Below are 22,040 nucleotides of genomic sequence, written 5' to 3' on the forward strand. Positions count from 1 at the left end.
TATCCTCGTCCTATAGGGCGGAGAGGTGCGGGACAAAAAAATTAACTGTCATTCCGATCAGCTGTGAGAGGGAGACGGCACCAACAAGGACCTGCAAACTAATACAACAGGTACATGATTTAGCAGTGCGTATATTTTTGCATTCAATTATGTGTGCATTGATTTTCAAGGTAATTAGTTGAAGTCATTTTACTCGCATATTGCCGCAACAAGTTAGCGCTGAGTGTTTTGAATGTGCTGAAAACTATTAGAGTTTTAAATGGGTTTCCCATTTTGCTTTGCACACTATGGAAGGCGTGGGAGATGGGCTCCCAGGTGTGTAAAACAGACAGAAAAATAGATTGAAAATTGCGTCCAGGTAGATTTTTATGTAGATTTGTATATTTACATTTTTATAATAAAAAGAGTCTCGTCTTTTTGGCATGACTGAAGTATACCGTAGAAATTAGTATTTTAATTGTTCATAAATAATCTTTTGCAGCAGGTGCTGTGTTGAAGCGTCTGTGCAGCAGAGCAGACATGCCTGGGCAAGCCTCAGTGTGCCGTGGTCCTCATTCAAACATGGGCTAGCATTTATGAATGAATGAAAGTTTTTATTACTGTATCATGCATACAGTTATACTCATCCTGCATGGGCTTATATAGGACACCGTAAATTTATAGAAAGCAGATCCTGCATATATATTTTCAAACAATCATTCAAACATATGGACTGTTATTGTCGCCATCTAGCGACAGCCTTCACATCTGGACATCACACCTCCTGCAGCTGAGGTTTACAATGAGATTTCATACAGTGATGGGTAACACTTGAGGAAGGTACACTACCACACATCCTCCATGGAGAGTATTCTGGGAAAATATAACTTTGATTTAGCCAAGGTAAAAGTAAGCACTTACACAAACAAGATAGCATGGATTACATCAGATCAGTCACATATATGTAAAGAAAATATAAAAAAATAGCTGTCTTGGGAAGTTGTATTTAGAATAAGAAAAAAATACTATGATAAAGTACAACAGTATAAGGTCCCTGTAGTTGAATGGCACATAATCACCGTAATTTCCCTTAAGAAAGTGCAATTACAAATAACAGACAATTGTTGTTTTTTTAATCTTATATTAGAAATCAAGAAAAAAATATCCCCCAACACATGAACCAATGCTAGTAATTTCTGAGTAGATCCGCTGAATGGAAAAAACAATTCCATTATTTAGACTATAAGACGTTCATCTTTCAGAAAATGGGGGAAATGGACATTTTACACTAGACCCAAAATGGCAACATCCGAACAGAGCTACAAATGAGCCCATCAACAGTATGAGCATTGACATGAATGACTTTTCTTTTTTTGCTGTTGTTATTTAATGCTGCACATATCTTTTAGTTAAGAAATTAATTACGCATTCTGATTGTGTTTTGTTCCAGACATGGCTCTACTCCTGATCCATCACCTGCCCCTCCTGCTGATCAGTATCCTGGCCTGTCAGTGCCCTGCAGTCAGCGGGCTCTTTGAGTGGCTGAAGGGAGCGACAGCACCTCCGGCAGCGGCACCACCTCCTCCACTTACAGCAAAAGTCCCAGCACTTCTTGCAAAGGATGCTCAGTTTGAGATGAGCACTGCAGATGAGAAGTTTTTGGCTGAGGCAAAGCAGATGGAGCTCAGTCCGTTAGACAGCTGTCATTACAGGGTAAAGTTTAAATTCAGGGTTTCTCAGTATTTGACTCAGAATCCACTTAGTGATGCATGTAAGCAGAATCAAATCAGGAGTTCATATATTTGTTTGTGTGATCATTTTTTAATCATTAATTAATCTAACAATTTGATTAATTAGGTTGATTAATTTATTAGTCTGTAAAATGTCAAAAAATAGTGGAAAATTCTACATTACAGTTTCCTAGAACCTAAGCTGATGTCTTCAGATTCAAAGCGCAAAAAGAGTAATTTGCAAAACAGAAGAAAAAATCCTTTCAGTTTCAAATATTGGAACCAGTTAATTTTTGGGATTTTTGTAAAAATTGTGGTCGACTTAAAATCACATGACAGCCTGAGATCTGTTACGTGATGTTTTGAGACTAACAATACAGTTACTGTTCAAATGAGAAACACTGCTGTGAAGACTTTTCCACCTTTTGGACATTTTCATCAACTGGTAGCAGTCCTCACAGCTTTGTTTGCCATAACAGGGTCACAGTAGCATTGGTACACTTCCACTGGTTTGTCCTTAACAGATTTAATAAAGCTCAGTGTTCCTTTGTAGGTGGTCGCCCGGCTGAAGGCGAGCTGCGAAAGCCTCCCAGAGGAGCAGCTTGCGAAGCTTGGTGTTGTTCTGTTTAACTGCCAGGCAGAGATTGAGGGGCGCCGGACCTTTCCATGTACAGAGGAAATGGTAAAATTATAAAGTAATGATAAAAGGATTCAGAGGATGAGTGTGTTTTGGCTGTGTGGAGCTATTTTTAATCTAATTTTGATGTTTCAGACTATAAAAGAGTGCACAGCAGACATGGATTCAGACACATGGAATGCTTACCACATTGTGAGCAACAGAGCTCGCTCTGTTTGCTACGCAACTCGCCAGCAGCTCTTCAGGCGCCGAGCAGAGCACACTGTCAACGCTCTCATTTCCACAGCCACAAGCCAACTGAGTGCAATGAAGGACCTGAAGGTAAATTTCAGTCCACTTTGGGCTTCTCATCTTCATGTGCACAGTATGCAGGTTGATTCTGCTTTGATCATGGTGTTGCATGACAGGAGGGCCAGCTGGAGCTGAAGGAACTGACTGCAGCCTCTTTGGACAAGCTGCTGCATGGTCACAGTGCTCTGCAGACCCAACAGGAGAAGCTGCATGAGGGCCAGGAGCACATGGAGAGTTCACTGAGGAACAACCTGGAGCGTCTGGGCCAGGAGAAAGCCCTCATCGCTGCCGGACAGGAACTGGTAGCCAAGCTCATTCAGGGCATTACAAAGAAAATGGGTGAGAGCTTTCATTTATTTCACACTGTAAAATATTTACCATTTGGTGTATCTGGCACAGAATTGGAGCTGTTGTTTACACATCAGTTATGACAAGAACAGTGTTGAATTGGTGCTTCTCTGAAGTGACGATATACCAAAATGTGTGCCTGCACTGTGCTTTGCATTGCTGTGGTTGGAGTCCTAGAATGTGAAAGCACACAAAGAGGACAATCCAATTAACTTTAAATAGTTGAACTGACTCTTCTTTCCTCACAGTGCACGTGGATACACAGCTATTCAGCGAGGTAAACACACTTCCAGTTAAGGTTTAAGACATGAGCTGACCTTTGTCGTTTTACTGGAAACATCTGTTAAACTTTGACAGTTTTGGACAACAAATTAAATGAAATCATAAACAAGAGTTAGACCAAAGGTACTGTAAAACTTAACAAATGAATTAATGCCAGTACAATAGCATTAGCAATAAAACTGGATTCACAGAGGTAGAGACTGGCTGCCATTGTAGTTAAATTGTCTCTAATGCCAGGATGAAGTTTAATATTACAAAATTAGGTTCCCACAGAAAATACAACATAGTTATTAATTGAGTCAACATATAGACCTCATAGGAGTCAAAGTTTTAAACTAGTTAAATACATTAATAAGCCAAACAGTAAATTAGCACTTCCTGAGAATGTTGTAAGACATTAGACCCAAACAGCAAATCTGATAGCTAACTGGTTAGCATTAATCTGATGACAGAAACCGAAAAAAATAAACAAATCAACAATCATAAAATGGATATAATAAATAGAGTACCTACCTACAGACTACTTGTTGTTACTTGTTTGTGGTATGTACACCTACTGTGGAAAAAGATGTCTACCTTGAGGACAAACAGCCATCTAAAAACAGAATGGTGAACTGACACCATTACGATTACTAAGTCAGTGGTTCACGAATGGTGTGCTGTGATACCAATCCAGGTGTGCTGTGGGATTTTGTAGTAATGACACATTATTAGTGCAATATTCAACTGAGCCTATACAAGAAGTTATGAATGAATTTTGAAGTGACTGTATCAGTATGTTGTGTGCACCCATTTCCTAAAAAAGAGGCAAAGTCTAGCTAAAAAATGTAATTTGAATTAATTTTAAAAACCATCTGGGGCGTCGGTGGCTTAGTGGTAGAGCAGGTGCCCCATGTACAAGGCTGTTGCCGCAGCGGCCCGGGTTCGACTCCAGCCTGTGGCCCTTTGCTGCATGTCACTCCCTCTCTCTCCCCCCCTTTCACGCTTGTCTGTCCTATCCATTAAAGGCTAAAAAGCCCCAAAAAATATCTTAAAAGAAAAAAAAAAAAAACATCTAGGGGAACCTATTTGTTGCCATTCATACATAGGAAATTCTAAGTGTGTGACACATCAAAAGCCATGACTGGCAGCCAGTGTGAGGGATGATGACATTTAAAGAGAGAAAGCTATCAGTGGGTCAGTGGATCGCTGTATTGTACAGAGGAAATTACAACAAAGCACCAGTGAAGACGTCCTACCAGAGGGAAAAAAACCTCACAAAAGCTATGCGTTGTATTTTTTTTTTCTTTATTATTTTTATTGTCTTATGTTGTGATAAGAGTGATAATGCACGTTATAGAAGCTATTGTGCACAGATGTAAATAAAGGCGTACTTGAGATTTTGACTTACCCATTGGTGTGCCTTGGGCACAAAACATTCGAAAACCACTGTATTAAGTGATTTTAAAAGGAGCAGTTACATGAGTTTCATGTGCTGACTGAGATTTAAAAGGTCTATCCCACCCCTTCAAACTGAGAAAAATACTTAACTATGATTCTCTTTTGTTGTTGGACAAAATGCTCCATGTAAACCCAGCTAATGTCACATTATCTGGTAAGAAATGACATTTATCACATTTGGCCTTCCTTCCTGTCTCTCTTCAGAGAATGTGAGTGAGCATCTGCAGATCCAGGGTGCCGAGGTGCAGGACAGCCACAAGGCAATTGTGAAAGACCTCACAGATGTCAGACACCAAGCTCAGGACATCCATCAAAAGATTGGTAATAAAAACAGAGCATCACAAATCTAAATTCATCGCATCTGTTTAAAACTAGTTGTTCAAATCAGTGCTGTGTTTGATTTTAATTTACCTTCCTCCCATGCCTGTGGCCGATCAGACCACAGTATGTTGGAGTTTCTGCAGTACCAGGACCAGACCTCCCAGTACTACACTGACCTGATGAACAAACTGGAGCGCATGAACAGCACCCTGGGAGTCACGCTGCACTACCTGGATAACATGCAGAGCCGGATTGAGGAGAGGCTTCACATGATCCAGGGCTACCTCGGCTGGGCAGGCAAGACATTATACTCAGTGCAGTCCATATCTGTCATCTTTTCTACTACAAAATCATTTTAATTAATTAAATTAGATTTTTTGGTCTGACATCTATTATGAATAGTGATTAAATATAACAAACATTGAGCTGAGATGATTAATTGATCAATAGAAAATTAATCAATGAAAAGTAGCTGTTTTTCTGATCATTCCAGTCAGTTTTTGCTCTTAAAAAAAAAAAAAAAAAGGCTGGAACGATGATGGCAAATTCAGTTCAAAGAATCAACTCTCGTAAAAACTCTATCAAAATAGAAATTGTTTTAGTTGCGCATAAACAGCCCAGAACTGAAAGTGTGGTAACGAACCCCATAGTCAGCCATTAGGTGATGATCAAATCAGTCAAAGATCATCCTCCTATAGTCTGAAATGTTCAAAACCACTTAAATGTGGTTAAGATTTTACTGATTTTATTGTTTTTCCCTTGTCCTTGTTGTGATAACAGGTTTGAGCTTGACAGCCATGTGGACGTGTATTGCACACACAAGCTACTTTGTCCTGTGTGCAGTCCTGCTGACGTTCCTGCGGTGCCCAGGTTTCTCTCGAGCCATGCTGCTGATCACCGTGCCTCTTAATGCAGTGGCAGAGATCAACCAGCAGCCAGCGCTGGATCTCACCGGCCTCAGTCTGCTGCTGCTCATTCTCTCTCTGGGTACAAACTTAAAGGAATATGTTATTATGACTATTTGTATATAAGTTACTGGCCATGTGTTGAATTCCTAAATGTTTTTCTCACATGCCTCTGCGTTGAACAAAGAATCCAAAAAGCAAATGTTCTTCATGTATCGAAGTCAGTGGAGATCGTACTTAACAACAGCAAAACTATATCAAAACATGGGTTTACAAACTCTCACACAACTCGTGCAGTATAATCCAAGCATCATTTATCCAGTCGTATGCTCAGTACTTTCCAAACACTTGCATTTCCACTGAACCCTTGCTATTTAAAATGCGTCTGTACAAACAGTCTCATGCATGGCCGAGTCGTGTGCGTTTGAACTCTGCTCAAGCGGAGCCCATGCTAACATGCGTGCTCAGGCACGCGTGCTTTTTGTAGGTTGGAGACAATGCATGCTTTTGGAAAGTACTGAGCATATGAGACTTGGATTATACTGCACGAGTTGTGTGAGAGTTCGTAAACGTATGTTTTGATACAGCTGTTGTGAAAATGATCTCCACTGACTTCAGCTCATAAAGAAAAAAGTTATTTTTTTTTTCCACAAATTTGACATAATATGGTGAGTAATTGATGTACAAATGGTCATTTTGCTGGTGAAGTATTCTTTTAAAGGTGATTACAAGGCAAGACAGTGTCTCCAGCATTTTCATGTATTTGTTGTAATGTTGTGAGTTTTTTCCATCATATCTGCAGGTCACTGGTTTGTGAATCACATGTGGGCATGCTTCCAGACCATAGAAAAGCCAGTCGCTCTGCTGCCTCTGACCCCATGTGAGATAGTGGAGCCTCTGAAGCAGCCAGTTTCCTCCTGCCAGTCATATCCACCGTCCTCTACACCACAGAAGTGAGTCTGCAGAGTTAATTATATACTGTCTATGCTGCAGACTAGGGCAACGGCTAATGATTATTTCTTATTATTGATGAAACCTGACCATTATTTTCTCTCAATTTATTGTTGTCTGTAAAATGTCTGAAAATTGTATAAGATGCTCTGTATAATTTCCGAGAACCCAAGGTGACATCTTTAAAATGTTTTGTTTTGTCCACCCAACAGTCCCAAAGATAGTCCATTTACAATGACATAGAGAGAAGCAGAAAATACTTGTATGTATGTATGTATGTATGGTATGTTTGCTGTAAATGATTTAAAACATCAATTATTTGCTGATTCATTTTGTTGATCAAATAATCACTTGTCTAATCATTTCAGTTCTGACACCTCATTATTTTTTTATCCCTACTATTTTAAATGAATTATTGAACACATATTCCCTGATTGTTAATGTTAATACAGATCTTGATTAAAACTTATAAAGTCATAATTGCTGAAACAAATTTCAACAATGTGCAGCAATGTCAGAGATAAGTGCTCTTATTTCTACTTATTTGATGTAGTCTCTTATTCTTCTTATCCTCAGAGATGAAAATGATGGCTTCGTGGAGCAAGACAACCTGTTGAATCAGGACAGCTTCATTTCAGGTTTGAAATATATACTGTAAAATATTTTAATAATAATTCCCTCAAAGAAAAGTGACATTCTACTGGATGAAGTTACTTACATTTGCTCTCACTTTGTATTTGTCTGCAGGTAACTTTGGCGTATCGGCAGTGTCTCCCTCTCAGAGGAAGCCAATGCCAGAGTCCAGGTTTGTGCCGATTATTGGCACACCCAATCACTCCACTCCCAGGCTTCTACCACAGCAAGCTCTTTCCACGGTGAGCAAATCCAGTCATATGAAGGGTAACTAAGATCTATTTTCAGTACCTCATTAATTATTAACAGGTGACATATAAATGCTACGGGTTTATTTTGTAGGCTCTGGTTGCTGACATGCCCCCGAGGAACCTGGGAGGTATTTTTGATGCTGTGAACGACTCGCATGATTTCGTGAACGACTCACGAAGTGCGAGTCCTACCCCATCAGTCATCAGCAACAGGTCAGGGGTTCAGATTTTCTGCTTACACCAATGCACAAAACCAACCAGCCCAATACATTTTTTTTCAATTAATTGATCATGCCTTTATTTTCTCTCTCTCCATGTTTCCTGTATCAGCTCTCTGTCAGGCCGTCAGCTGTGCAACGGTATCACAAAAACAGGGAAGGCCTGTAAGAAGAGAGCCGTGCCGGGACAGGAGTACTGCAGAGTCCACGAAGGAGGGCTTTCCTCCTATGTTGTTACATGAGCACTCCACTGTTTTAGACTATAGATGTTTTATTTTTTTTTTGCCATGTTTTTAAGTGTTCTTTTTCAAGTGAATACAATTTGTCTTTACCTATCAATGTGACTGTATGTGTATTCAGAGCATTTTTATTTGCTAGAGGGCGTTCTCTGCAGAAAACTAATCAACTGTTATCGTGTTGTCATTGTAAGTACTGCTTGCTGTTCATTTTAAAGTAAATAAATTATTTCTTTACCTATGAAGCTGTGAGTACATGTATTCAAACATAACAGTAGTAGTAATCCCTAAAGCTTAATTCAGCCATGCAGTTTTTATTTTATTTTCCTGTATAATATGAAAACCTGCTAAATTAAAAAAATAAATAAATTTAGATTCACCGCCTCACAGTTATACCTCCACAAACCTGTCAAGTTTTCATTAAATATTACATTAATGTCTGTGAAAACATGGATGCTTCACACACATCTTCCCCCCGGCAGCACAGAAGATTTCTTGATCAATTTTGTCAGTATCTGACTAAATGTCTCTCCTTCTGTTCCTGAGATATGACTTTGAATAATGGCCAAAAAAGTGTTACTGTATAACGTTATAATGTTGCAGTAAAGTTGACCTTTGACCTTTTGGATATAAAATTTAATCCCTTAATTTCATCATATTAGACATTTGTGTGAAAATTTGTCAGAGCATGAATTCTTGACTTATGGCCAAAAAAATATTTTGTGAGGTTGCTGTGACTTGACCACAAATTGCAATCAGCTCATTCTTGAGTCCAAGTGGATGTTTATGCCAAATTTGGGGAAATTCCCTCAAGGCGTTCTTCAGATTTCGCATTCACGAGAATGGGATGGGCAGACAATCTGAAAACACAATACCTCCAGCCACAGCTAGCACCAGCATGGAGGCATAAACACATAAATGTGAGCCTGTGGCAAAGCCCTTAAAGATTCAGGCAAGACATTTTCGACATATCATAGGTATAAAACATTTATTTTGTTCAGTGCCAAAATACTTATCAAAAAAACACCCCAACCACAGGGTAAACTTCTCATACCGTACCCTTCTTTGTGTTCATTAAATAAAGCAAGTCAAGGCCAGGTCTCTTAAACTGCCAAATCCCAAACCTTTAAAGACTGAAAGTAATTCAGTGATAAAACTGCTGAGAAAGGTTTACAGACAGATAATTAACTGAAAATATTAAATTGTGCCAGCACCTGGATTCCAAGATTGAAGCAGTCAGTTAACAACTGAAATGAACACTGCCATAGTGAAAAAGAAACTACACACAGGTAGACAATAGATTATTCCCTATACCTAAAGAGAATCAAGTAAACATTAGCAACATAATATGGTATGGTGTTGCAGACGTGGATTTAAAGTGAGACGTTCAGTCCAGCTCACCAAGTGACAGAATCAAACGGACAGACTTCATTTAGGAACAACCATCTACCTTTGCAGATCAACCACCACATTGTTTTCTTTCAGCCATTTCCTCCTTCACTATTAGCCTTCTTTTCCAACGGAGCGGGTCATGGGTTTAAGAACTTGGTACCACTTGTCTGATAGAGTTTTCACTTTCGGGCTGAGTCATAGTTGGCAACAAACCAATCACAGGTTTCCTTCAAAGCTGTAAGAGTAAAAAGAATGAGTGAAGACAGGCAGACAGCAGATGTGTTGAAGACATATCTGTAATTGCACATTTCTGCACTGTCTGATGGCAACTAAACAACCAACCATGTAAACAAACAAACACAACCAACAAGTCAGTCCTACCTTGTTTGAAGGGTGTGAAGGTGAAATCGGGCAGGTAGCGTTGCAGCTTTGCATTGCTAGCTGTCTTTTTGAACTGGCCGTCTGCTTTACTGGTATCGAACTAGAAGTCAAAGGTCAAGGAAACTACATGCATCTGATTATTAGAAACAATATGAACAACCACTTTCTTTACAAAGGCTGAAGGACCAGTCTAATAATCATGCAAACATCTGTTACATACAAATTGCATGATAGTTAAACAGTTCAGAAAGGTAAGACATAACCAGACAGCGTCTTTTTTCAGGTAATTCCAGTATTTTATGGTAATAAACTTGTCGAGAACTTCCAACTGGCTACAACAGAATTTGGAGCTTTTATTGTTTTTAAAAATAGTAATTTATTTAGTTTAGTATTTTAGAATAATAAACAAATAATCATGGATCATTTCCTGAGATGGGAATGACCCCATTCATAAAAATGTACAATATGCTTTAAAAAAAACTGGTCAGCAATAATGTTGAATATTTGCAGTTTGTATTCAATGTGCAACAACAAGCAAAAACAACCAGCATGCTCTTCATTATTTTATCATATTAGACATCTCTGTGAAGTTTTGTCACAATTAGCATATGCATTCTTGAGTTATGGCCAAAAACATATTTTGTGAGGTCACGCTGACATTGACCTTTGACCACAAAATTCTAATCAGTTTACTCCTCAGTCCAAGTGGATGTTTGTGTCAAATTTAAAGAAATTCCCTCAAGGTATTCCTGAGATATCACATTCTCAAGAATGAGATAGAGTCACGTACACTTGACCTTTGACCTATGACCACCAAAATGAATTGAATCGAAGTGAATGTGCCAAATTTGAAAAGATTTTCTCAAGGCATTCTTGAGAGCAATTATGAGAATGAGACAGACAAGGTCACAATGACTTTGACCTCTGACCTGTGACCACCAAAAACTAATCGTGTTCACAAGGATGGGACGTACATACGGATGGACAGACAACCTGAAAACATAATGCCTCCGGCCAAGGCTATCGCTGGCATGGAGACATAATAAAACGTGGAGCCACCTCAAATTAGGAGCGTGGACTATATATAATAAACAATCTGTTCCATATTAAACACAAGTTAAACATGACAAATTTTCTCTGATGACACTGATTTACTTAGCACAATTAAAGGATACCACCACTTCTCCTTTAAAGTCAAGCGCTTGCACAACTGCTTCTGCTGCTTCTTTGATGGACACTTCATCTTCCTCTCCAACTGGAACCAGCAGATACGACACAAGCATTACTACTAAATTTAACTTAGCTTTCACTGTCAATGTGCTGTGTATGAGGACTCACCGGAAAGAATGATTGGATCGACTTCTGGATACTCTCTCAAGACCCACAGAAAGAGACGAGCCAGGTCCAAAGAGTAAATGAACTGTCTTCTGGGAGTGCCAGAGCCCCAGACCACCAGGGGCTTCCCCTCCTCTAATCATACACACAAATAAGTACACAATTAATATTGCTCCATGTATTCCCACTGTACCCTACTCTACCTTCAATACACAGGATTAGCATCAGCACTGTCACTGATCTTACAGTATATTTGATATTGTTTTTCAGTCACTGTCAAATGCCTAGGCATACGCCTAAAAAAAAAATATTAAAGTCTCTACTTATAGTTAAGTTGTGCTGTGTAGGTATGGTCTCATTACTGATCCTAACCACAATGAAGGAGACATATTGTAATTCGTAAAAAGAGCATTGATAGACTTACTTTGAGCAATGTAAGCTTTGTGTATAAGGCCTGGCAGCACATGACCGTCCTCAATGCTGAAGTTGTCGTGGGGACCGAACACATTAGTGGGTATCACAGCTGTAAAACACTGCCCATGCTGCTGGAAATATGCCCTGTGAAACATACACAAAGTTTTACAGACAATTATTACGTGTGTAGGAATGTGACAGTGGGAATTTACTAAACATGTTACAGCACAACAACAACAGTTGAGTTCCCACCTGTTATGGACGTCAATCATTCTCTTTGCATAGGCATAGCCAAAGTTCGACTCATGAGGTGGACCGTTATGGATCTAATGCAATGAAATGAAGCAAAGTTAGCCGCCATTTCCAAATTGACTGGTAAGTGCAATGCTAAGAGAGCGCACACACACACACACACACACACACACACACACACCCCCACCCCCACCCCCACACAGAGGCCTTTTACCATGGTCTCATCGATAGGGTAGGTGGTCTTATCAGGAAAGATGCAGGTGGATAGGCAGGAAACAACCTTGACTGCGCCAACTTCATGTGCTGCCTGCAGAACGTTATCGTTGATGTAGATATTGTTTCTCTGGAGAGGGCAGACACATCAGTAAGAAAAAAAAACACATATGAAAAGAATTATAAGAAAACTACACAAAACAACACGTAATGTCCGACAGCCTTTTCAAACATCTGTGCTCTTTTATTAGCAGTAATAGCAGAAGTGTGATTTCCTCATACCCAAAAGTCCAGGTTGTACTTCATGTTTTTGAAAAGCCCCCCAACCATAGCAGCCAGGTGGATGACATGGGTTGGCCGATATTTTTCAAACACCGCCCGTGTCTCCTCCATATTCCTAAAGAAACACAACAATAACACAGAATGAGTAAAGTACAGAGACAACCTCCAAACTTTGTGCATTAGTATCAAAACATGTGTTGCATATTAGCAGCCTGAGGAGTGTGCTCTCACATGAGATTTGCATCTTTGGAGGAGAGGAATGTCCATTCTTCCCCCTCCTTGGCTCCCCCTTCCTGTTTGACCACATGCTGTATGGCCCTACCCACCAAGCCGGAACCTCCTGTCACCAGCACCCTCAGTGGAGCGGTGTGATTACCTTGACAATTCATCTAGATAAAGACATATATGAAGCACGCTTAATGGGGCGTAGGCATGATACAAACAAAACAAGATATGAGTGTTTCCACATGATAGTGACGCTTTGTTTCATAACACAAAGGTGTAGTGAATATGGCACTGACAGCTCCCCTACAGCCACTACAGGTGGGTGTGTTGCAGCTGTTTGCAATACTGAAGGCTCAGGTAAATGCCACGTCATACAGCAGTTCAGTGGACATTTTAAATGTACACACAGATAATTTCACAAGCAATGCGATTAGAGAGCATTTGACAACCGGCGAACATCGGTTAGCAAACTAACGTCATAACAAGCCAAACTCAACACTAACTTACATGAGGATTGTATTAAGTAATGCAGATGGGCTAACTAAGTTAGCTAACTCATTTAGCTTACCCGTGCTTTAGGGAAATGTACAAAGACACGTATCCCAGGGCCGGCTTGTTTGTTGGTACCTGCTTGTCAAGAGGAATGTCCAGTCTGTAGAGATGCTGTGTTGTGCAGAACAATGTCAGCCAGACAAGCTAACGCTATTAGCCAAAGTTTATGTTAGCTATGCTAGCAGTGGGTAACCGCTGTCACATTCATTCCTTGCAGCGAGTGTTAAATTAACATAAAGTTAGCTACATAAGCTAACCTGAATGTGGCAACGATGTCACAAATACGTTAACTATATACGTTTTTCCTTTTCCTCAGAGTGACGGTAAGACGTTAGTTCTAAGCTAAACAAATTGAACAAACTATATAGTTGCGTCTCACCCGTTAGCTGTAAGTGCAGACAGACGAAGCCGGTGTTAAGCTAGAATGTCAAGCTGAACTTCCGGTCAGAACTTTCAGAATAAAATTTTATTGACGAACAGCTGGGTCGTTTTCACGTCTCAGATTTTCTGTGTGCACAATGTAATGTGACGCAGTTACACCCGCTTTACAAACTGCAAATTTACTTCCTGTCAAGCCTACAGATTCCTGCTGCACACGGGTGCGTATGGGGACACCCACAGTCTGCGCGCCTATTGTTTAAATTTTAACTCATGGTGCAAAACAGTAAAAATAATGGTGCAATGCATATTTTTGCATCCCCGCAGAACCAAGCATGGGTGATCTGTGGTTATTTTACTGCTGCACACAGAAGTCTCAAGTTTCAGAAATAAAAACATTAAAATAAATTTAAAATTCCAAAAGTAAAAGTGCTCATTATGCAAAATGGTCCATTTCAGAATAATATATATAATAACTCAGGCAATGATCAATCACTTTAACATTGCAGCTGGTAAAAGTGGGACTCATTTTAATTACTGTATACTGCTGGGTAGATTGGTCTATAATAATTCATTATCATTTAGTTGATTTTATGTTTTATTTTTGCATTAATAGTCTATATCCGAAGAGTAATTAAAGCTGTCAGATAAATGTAGCACAGTAAAAAGCACAATGTTTCCTCTGAGATGTAGTGGAGTAGAAGTTTAGCAAAATACAGAAATACTCAAGTAGAGTACAGGACCTTACAATTGTACAGAAGTACAGTACTTGAATAAATGACAGACCGCAGCATTTCTTTTTTTTGTCTGTGAGGCCTGAAACACACCTGTCAATGTACAAAATAACCTGTTTATTAAACAAGTGATGTTAAATTAATATTTAGTTACATTTCATTCATTACTGACTCTTCCTTGAAACGTAATGCTTAACTTTGCAAATTAGTAGCACTGGAGGAACAGGAGTAAAAGAAATATAGGAGAAAAGGAAAGTTTTCCTTCTGCTAATCCTTCTGGTAATTATGAGATGATGTTCTGCATATGGTCATTAAAACATTGAAGTATCTGTTAACACATCAATGATGATAAATGTGTTATTTGTGATCTGGTGTAAAACACAACACCTGTCAGTAAAACAACTATATAGGAATGGGAGTCTGTTTTAAAGGCATTTTCACATTTATTTGAAAGTTTGACAATATAAAGTAAAAAGAGGAGAATCAAACAGAGAATGTCGTAACATTTTCTCACTTCTGATCCCAGAGTATCTGGACCAATAAACAGCTGCTGTCTGAGGTGTCACATAAATGAGCAGCCAGAATACAGACTTTAAATAAGGAACATCCGATGTCAGCTTTCACTTCGTCCTGCACACATTATATTTTTGATTACAGGTTTTCCTCTCAAGTGTGTCACTCTGATGTAGATATTCCAGCCTGTCTCTAAGCTCTGCGTGTGAAGTGCTGCGAGTCTCTGAACTCCAGATAGAGGCTAAACAGCAGGTGCAGAGACTGGATCCTGCTGCTGTAAACAGGGATGTCCAGCAGGCCGCTGATAATGTCGGTGTACTCGGCCAGGCTGCATTGCAGGCGGGCCGGGGGCAGCTGCAGGCGGCCCAGCATCTCCTCCAGCTCAGCTGGCCACTCCTGCATCAGGCTGTCAATGTCCGGCATCGCTCGGCCATACTGAACGCTGGCCGGAGGTTTGGAGCGGTGCAGAGCGCTGATACTATCCACCCAGCTGTCCACCGCCCGAGGGTTGGTCTGAGGACTGGCAACGCTCGTTACCTTCTTTAACTGGAGGAGAGAGGGAGAGCGAAAGAGAAAGACAGACAGGGAGCCAGACAGAGAGACAGACAGACAGAATGAGGTGTTTGTTTTTGTTTTACAAGATTCATTTTTGGCATTCTTCCTTTATTTGATTGGAAAAGTGGAGGCACAGACAAGACAGAGAGAGAAGAGAGGTGACATACTGTATATATAAAACTTTTGTCTATTGAGGAAGTCACATTGAGATTAGAACTGCTTTTGCAGGTGAGACCTAGCAGGACAACATCAAATCACAACAGTGACAATAGATGTGTCAAAGTACAATACATAATAGAATGGAGTAATAAGGCAGCACTATTTAATCTAGAATTTGTTTGTTAAATGAAGCAGTTGCAGCTACCTGTGACCACTTCCTCTATTCTAAGTTTAAAATCATTTTAGGAGATCATTCCAGGACCAGGGACTGTAGTGGAACAGACTTGTTTTGCCAGATTCTGTCCTGGTAAAAGCGCCTTAAAATGAAGCCATTTATGTGGCCGTAGATTATAACTGCTTTGCAAAGATAAAAACTTCTGGCTTAGGTAATTGGAAATGTACCTGAGATGATCTAATAGACTAGAATGTACCACAGTTGGAAGCTACACAAAGTGAGGTATGGCCATCCTACCATGCTGTATAAGATACAATAATGAGCCCTGGAGCTAGATTTAGTAATTATATAGTCAGGGCTCAGTGATACAGGGGGTCAAGCTGAGACAAGGTGTACGGCGATGCAAACCTGTACATAGTATGGCCAAAATCAATCTGAGACAGAAATAGGCTAGCAACTAAGCGTTTTCTCTATACGATAGAAAAACAAGACTTTAGCCTGTACAGAAAGCCGAGTGTGAATTTCTATTTCTTTGCAAGACAGTCATTATGGTATTTTAAATTGAGACTTATGTCCAACCAAAGTATAAAGCCTTTAATGTCTTCAGAGGCAGTCTGATTACTGACAGGATTTTCCACATATTCATTTATTTGTGGCGGCCCACAACAATTAAAACATCTGCCGCCACCTTTTGATTTTCTACTTTAGGAGTCGTATCGCTCATTACAAGCGCTGTTGGAATATATATACCGTTCAGTTATTCACTGCACCACGCACACACAGAGCGACAGAACCTCAGGAACAGTGAAAAAGAAGCATAATCGTTCACTGCACTGGGTCCAAAAGTTTGCCTCTGCAGCAGCTGCTCTTCTAATCTATCGATCTGATCTGAGCGGTTCCGATCAGTTCGACTGAATAATTATCCACCCCACAACTCAAAACTCAACAAACTGCTGTCGAGGAAGAAAATTAACTCTTGAAGCCTGCGCTGCATTCCCAGACCCTCCAAATTTAGAGAGGGGGACGCAGACTGATCCACAAGGACGCAGGCAACAAAGAAAAAACGGAAAGTTAACAAAGTAGCAAAAGGTCCACGCTAACAAAAAGAGAGTAGGGTGGTGGCTCACCATTGACCGCACTCAGGATGTAAACACAAAGTGTCAGGTTGGAAGCTGTACTACATTCAGCTGAAAAGTTGTTGTAGATTATGATCTATATTTAAATGACATGATGATGTATTTTCAACATATAACTTGTTCTACAGGATCTCAGTCAGAATAGAGTGTGTGTGATACAGGTGTATAATGGTTATCAGTACCTCAGTGGCTCCATGCTGTTTGGTCTCCTCTGACAGCCACAGCGACAGCACCGTGGGGTCTGACTGTTTCACACTGGGTTCGTCCAGAACCACCAGACCCAGACTGTCCGCTTTACCATCTGGCCTTGGCACCTGAATGCCACACAGGTCACAGTCAGATCAGGGGTCACAGAGATTAAGGAGCATTTCTAGTGCTACTACCAATAAAAGTTTGTTAGGTATAATGCACAACCTTTGTCTTTTCTCACAACAAAAGCGAGACTAAAACTAAAAGAAAAGTTTTGAAAACGGGAACTGTGACGACATTTTTATCTTGTTCAGAAGATGATTGATCTCTTTGTTCTGCTATCGATAATAAGAAGCATTTTTACATTCAGTAACGTTGTGTCTGTCAATGATGTTATCTGATGATTTATGAACTCAATTCATCTGCAATCCACTGAGAATTTGACAGGAAGCAACAAAACAGCTGAAACATGAAAACATGCAGGCAGCAGAAGTGATCAGAATACATCAACATTAAAAATGAATGACAACAGTGAGACTAAAACTAAATAAAAAAATGAACCCTTGTGTATTTCCTGTTTCTGCAGCTCCAATAAATTAGCAGACAGGTTGTGTTTGTACCTTCAGGAAGGCGTCAATGTCTCCCACAGCTGGGATGAAGTCTGGGATGAAGGGCTTCAGGCTGTGCTCCAGCTCTGCACACTGAGGGGTGTAGCTGAGAGGAGACAACAAAAGACGCCTTTTATTTGTGCCCTGGTTCTCTGTCCAGCTTAAATGACTGGATCTGTGTTAACTGTCAGTCTGATTCATAAAAGAATCCTTTTATCATGTGTAACAACATTTTTCTCTCTGTGATCTAAAATTTCTCTCTTCAAACTGTATCAGGACTATTATTACATATATATCATATGGAGCAGGAGAGTCTGTTGTGACTGATAGTAAACTGAACAGTTTTGGACTGAAGACCTCACCTTTGACTCTGGGAAATTATAACATGCATTTTAATTTTTTGATATTTATAAACAGAATGATGAATGGAGAAAATAATCAGCAGATGAATCAATAATGGAAAAAATTTAAGCGTATGATATGTATTATGTGTGTGTGTGTGTGTGTTTCTTAAGTAAATTGCTCACCGTATGATGTACTGGAAGAGCTCTTTGATCTCTGTGCTGACAGGCAGGTTGGCGTAGTCAGCAGGGTCATATGCCCCTTCTGGAGCATCACCAGGCTCGTCATCATCGTCTGAGTCCTCTTCATCAGAGTCCTCCTCCTCCTCCTCTTCTTCTTCCTCATCTTCCTCGTTCGGACTGGCCCCAGGCTGCCCGCCGGTTGGCTCGATGGCCCTCAGAGGTTTGTGGTCTTCATCGTCACTGTTGGCCGACATCAGGCCTCGCTCCGTCATGCTCCTCCTGGACTCTGACTGAAAACACAAAATCTTATTATCTTCATCTGATGTCAGAGGAGAGAGAAAGGTGACAACAGCATCACTATAGGCTAAAGTCAACCCCATTAAACACATTCACTGTGTTTTGTCCACCACAGCCCACAGAGCAGCAGTTCATTGCATGAAAGTGAAAATTAGAGTGTGTGAATGAGAAGAAGCTGCTAAGTAACTGTCCTCTCTGATGATCAGAGCTCAGTGCGGAAGATATTCAGGTAGCAGCTCCTATTTGCAGCTCACACCCACTGGTCACTAATTAATATTGATTCAGTCAGTAACTGGATGACAAAGCAAAATAAAACTTGTCTGTTGCATTATTATGTATTGTATTTCTACTTCTGATACTTTATCTACATGAAGCTAATAATACTTGTGTACTTTTTCTGCTGATAGCCTACTTTAAATACATGAAGCTGAAAATACCTGTTTACTTTTACTCCTGATACTGACACAACATGAAGTTGACAATACATGTGTACTTTTACAGTAGGTACTGTAACCACACAATTCTGCCAATACTTGTGTACTACTGATACTCCAACTACATGAAGCTTATACTCGAGAGTATTTTCCTGCTGATACTTAACGTACATGGAGCTGATAGTGACTAGTCTGCAGTCCTAGTGCATACCGTTACATTAACGTTACAACGAGGTAGGCTACTTCTGTAGACATTTCTTTGTCTACACACACAGTCCAGGGGTGGTGGTGGGCGGATGTTACCTGATGCTGGCTGCGGGGAGTCGGGCTGTATACGCTCGCTACCTCCTCAGAGTCGACCACCTCCAGGCTCTCGTCGTACGGTTGGTTTTTCAGCAGTCTAGTGTCTTTCCCCCGGTCAACCCGCTCCATAGGACGCTAACACATTATCGTGTGAACCCAAATATGGTTACACACATTTATCTAGCGTTTAGATGCACTTTAATATTGATATAACAGTTTACCAACAACCAAGTTTATAAACAACACAGCTGTTATGCCCGTCTACCGTCTCGCATTAGCCACCTAGCATCAGACAACTAACAATAAACCGAACCACGGGAGGTTTTAAACCGTCCAAGACAACAAACACACGGTTTAACGGATAAAAGGCCTACAGAGATAAATTACCTCTCTTTGTTTTACATGTATCAGTCGGAGTTCAGTGTGAACGCGTTTGTCTGCGTCTAACTGTAGCTAGCAGGTAGCTACTGAGTCCTACCGTACTGTCTGTGGTGTATCCTGGCAACAGCTCACGTAATGCACCTTGGGATTGTAGTTTTTTCCCGACAGCTTTGTTGAGCGTAATACAAAATACAAACAAGGCAACACTGTCATCAAGTGGTAAAACCAGAAAACTGCAACACGTGGAGAAAATAATGACTGAAAAAAGACATTAAGTGAGAAAAGCGTAAAAGCAAATCTATTAAAAGAAAAATTATATTATTATTATTGTCGTCGTCGTCGTTGTTGTTGTTATTATTATGATAATAATAATCATAATAATAATCCAGATGTGGCTTGTATAACAGATGTGAATGGTAGTGACAAACTGTTTTTTGTTTGTAAATTTACATTTGTAGATATTTAAATTGGCCAAGGAATTAAGTAATAGTTATTGTCTTTATCATATAGAAAGACACCAAATATACATGATTAACATTATCATAACTAGTAGTAGTAATATGTTAGCAGCAGCCCTTTAAGCTTATATTAACAATAGTTAAATGCACTTACTGAACTAGCTGTAGCATGAGAATTTTACTTAGTAAGTATACCAACTGTTGTGTGAGAGCTTGACTTGCTGACTAACCATATCTAAAAACATTAAAACAGCATCGAAACACAGTGCAATAATATCTGACAGGAGTATCCTCCAGTTACAGTGTGTAAAGTGTCTAAAGCAGGAGCAGGAAATAAACAATGCATGCCAGTTCGATGTCATTTACGTGCTGGGCCCCTACAAACATTACTCACAAGTACTGCTTCATCTATAAGCACAAAAAAAGTTAGGCTCCAATTTATAAGATTTACCTTGTATTATAATGATTCATAGCCCTAGCATAACCAAATTCTGGGCCCTATGCACCAGTAGCCTCTGTGGGCCCCCCACCCTTCCTGATCCATGTCTTTCTCACACACCTTTTGAAATGTTTTGTTCTTGTAAAGTCAGTTTAGCATCTTCCCCTTTCCTTTCTTTTCTTTTTGAAACTGATTTTCCTTTCTCAGGGAAAGACATGACTGTGTATGTTGTTGCTCCAGCAGAATCAGCAGTCAGTCAGCCTTAGCCACCTTTAGAGATGAATCCTAGCTCAGGGGCGGACTAAAGCATTTTGAGCCTTTAAGGAGTGAGTGGGGCTTCAGAGCACTTCCACTATTTTTCATATAACGTTGAGTCTTCAACCAGTGCGTTCAGCCAGTTTTAATTTAGTTATGGCACTAATTACTGAGAAATAAAAATCTGCAAAGAAAACCAAACTTTTCAGGATTTTTGAGGGTTCCCCTCATATTGATGCCCTTGGTAATCAGTCCCACCCTACAATGACGCCCTTGCATTGAGTGGGCTAATTCAGGCCCTCCCTGATTTCCAATTGCACATTAACATACATGCTGCACTTTTGGATATGTGGAAATGCTTTAATCTGTATGTGGACTGATTTCTAAAGACCTGTTGTGGGATCTACAAAGTAATCCAGATGACTCAGTGTAGCTGCTTGTTTAGAGAGACTCCTGTTCTACCATTTTAGCAGCATTTTAGCCACTACACAACTGCAACTGATTCAGAAAGCATCACATGAACTCAACATCACTGAAGTTAAAATCAATCTCACAATACAGAGTGTCACTTCAGATGACTGAGTGTTTTATTGATTGCAACAGCTAACTGGTAAAGTTGACAAATAGCATGACAGAGTGTGTTCAGTGGCCCCTGGACACAAGAGGAGTCCTGCCCTAAAACAACAAATACATTCATTAGTACTCATGTAATAAGAAAAAATAATGTTACACTTTTTCTCTAAGTTAGAGGCTCATACTTACTTTCTTCGTCCACAGTGAACAACAGCAGCTCAGGTGGTGGAGTGAGATAAGAGGAAAGTCAAAAATGGTTAGTAAGAAAAGAAACCTTAGCAAAATAAACATATCAAAGAAAAATGGTTGATAAATAAGCTCACACTTACCTTTTTTGTCCACGGTGAACAACAGCGGCTCAGGTGGGGGAGTGAGAACAGACATAAAAGATTAGGGAGACAAGTACTCTTTAAATAAGTGGGTATTATGAATATAATGTATTTCATATTTCATATATGTTACTTTACCTTTTTTGCAATATGAAGGCATTTTTGGTTTCTGGAGGATTATGTTAAGGGAGCAAATTGTTAGGAATATAGGCTAAATGTTAGGCAGACTAACATTTAGCCTGCCGTGAGAAGGAATGTATTTTTTTTTTTTTTTTTAAGATATTTTTTGGGGCATTTTTAGCCTTTAATGGATAGGACAGACAAGTGTGAAA

General features: G+C 39.9%; 3 protein-coding genes across 3 annotated transcripts; 1 reads left to right on the forward strand and 2 right to left on the reverse strand.

The window, feature by feature from the left end:
• The first annotated feature begins 1 nt into the window (after position 1).
• On the forward strand, positions 2–8,465 carry bmb (brambleberry). The gene is made up of 13 exons (XM_033611029.2): positions 2–110; positions 1,430–1,692; positions 2,263–2,391; positions 2,482–2,667; positions 2,754–2,976; positions 4,912–5,028; positions 5,146–5,325; positions 5,809–6,015; positions 6,736–6,886; positions 7,461–7,522; positions 7,632–7,759; positions 7,860–7,981; positions 8,099–8,465. Exons 2-13 carry the CDS (start codon positions 1,432–1,434, stop codon positions 8,226–8,228), a joined length of 1,896 nt encoding a protein of 631 aa, XP_033466920.1. The 5' UTR covers positions 2–110; positions 1,430–1,431; the 3' UTR covers positions 8,229–8,465.
• A 728-nt stretch (positions 8,466–9,193) lies between these two features.
• LOC117246841 (GDP-L-fucose synthase-like) lies at positions 9,194–13,784 on the reverse strand. The gene is made up of 10 exons (XM_078169033.1): positions 13,285–13,784; positions 12,723–12,880; positions 12,492–12,606; positions 12,211–12,339; positions 11,997–12,070; positions 11,755–11,888; positions 11,334–11,465; positions 11,171–11,250; positions 9,996–10,095; positions 9,194–9,849 (listed from the first exon to the last, which is right to left on the reverse strand). The coding sequence occupies exons 2-10, from the start codon at positions 12,878–12,880 to the stop codon at positions 9,794–9,796; spliced, it is 978 nt and encodes a 325-aa protein (XP_078025159.1). The 5' UTR covers positions 13,285–13,784; the 3' UTR covers positions 9,194–9,793.
• A 1,021-nt stretch (positions 13,785–14,805) lies between these two features.
• Positions 14,806–19,786, reverse strand: ift46 (intraflagellar transport 46 homolog (Chlamydomonas)). Its single transcript, XM_033610869.2, has 6 exons — positions 19,661–19,786; positions 19,274–19,408; positions 18,243–18,529; positions 17,728–17,821; positions 17,101–17,232; positions 14,806–15,439 (listed from the first exon to the last, which is right to left on the reverse strand). Exons 2-6 carry the CDS (start codon positions 19,400–19,402, stop codon positions 15,086–15,088), a joined length of 996 nt encoding a protein of 331 aa, XP_033466760.1. The 5' UTR covers positions 19,403–19,408; positions 19,661–19,786; the 3' UTR covers positions 14,806–15,085.
• Between the last annotated feature and the right edge of the window lie 2,254 nt (positions 19,787–22,040).

The sequence above is a fragment of the Epinephelus lanceolatus genome, chromosome 6, assembly GCF_041903045.1.
Source record: "Epinephelus lanceolatus isolate andai-2023 chromosome 6, ASM4190304v1, whole genome shotgun sequence".
Classification (NCBI taxonomy): Eukaryota; Metazoa; Chordata; class Actinopteri; order Perciformes; family Serranidae; genus Epinephelus; species Epinephelus lanceolatus.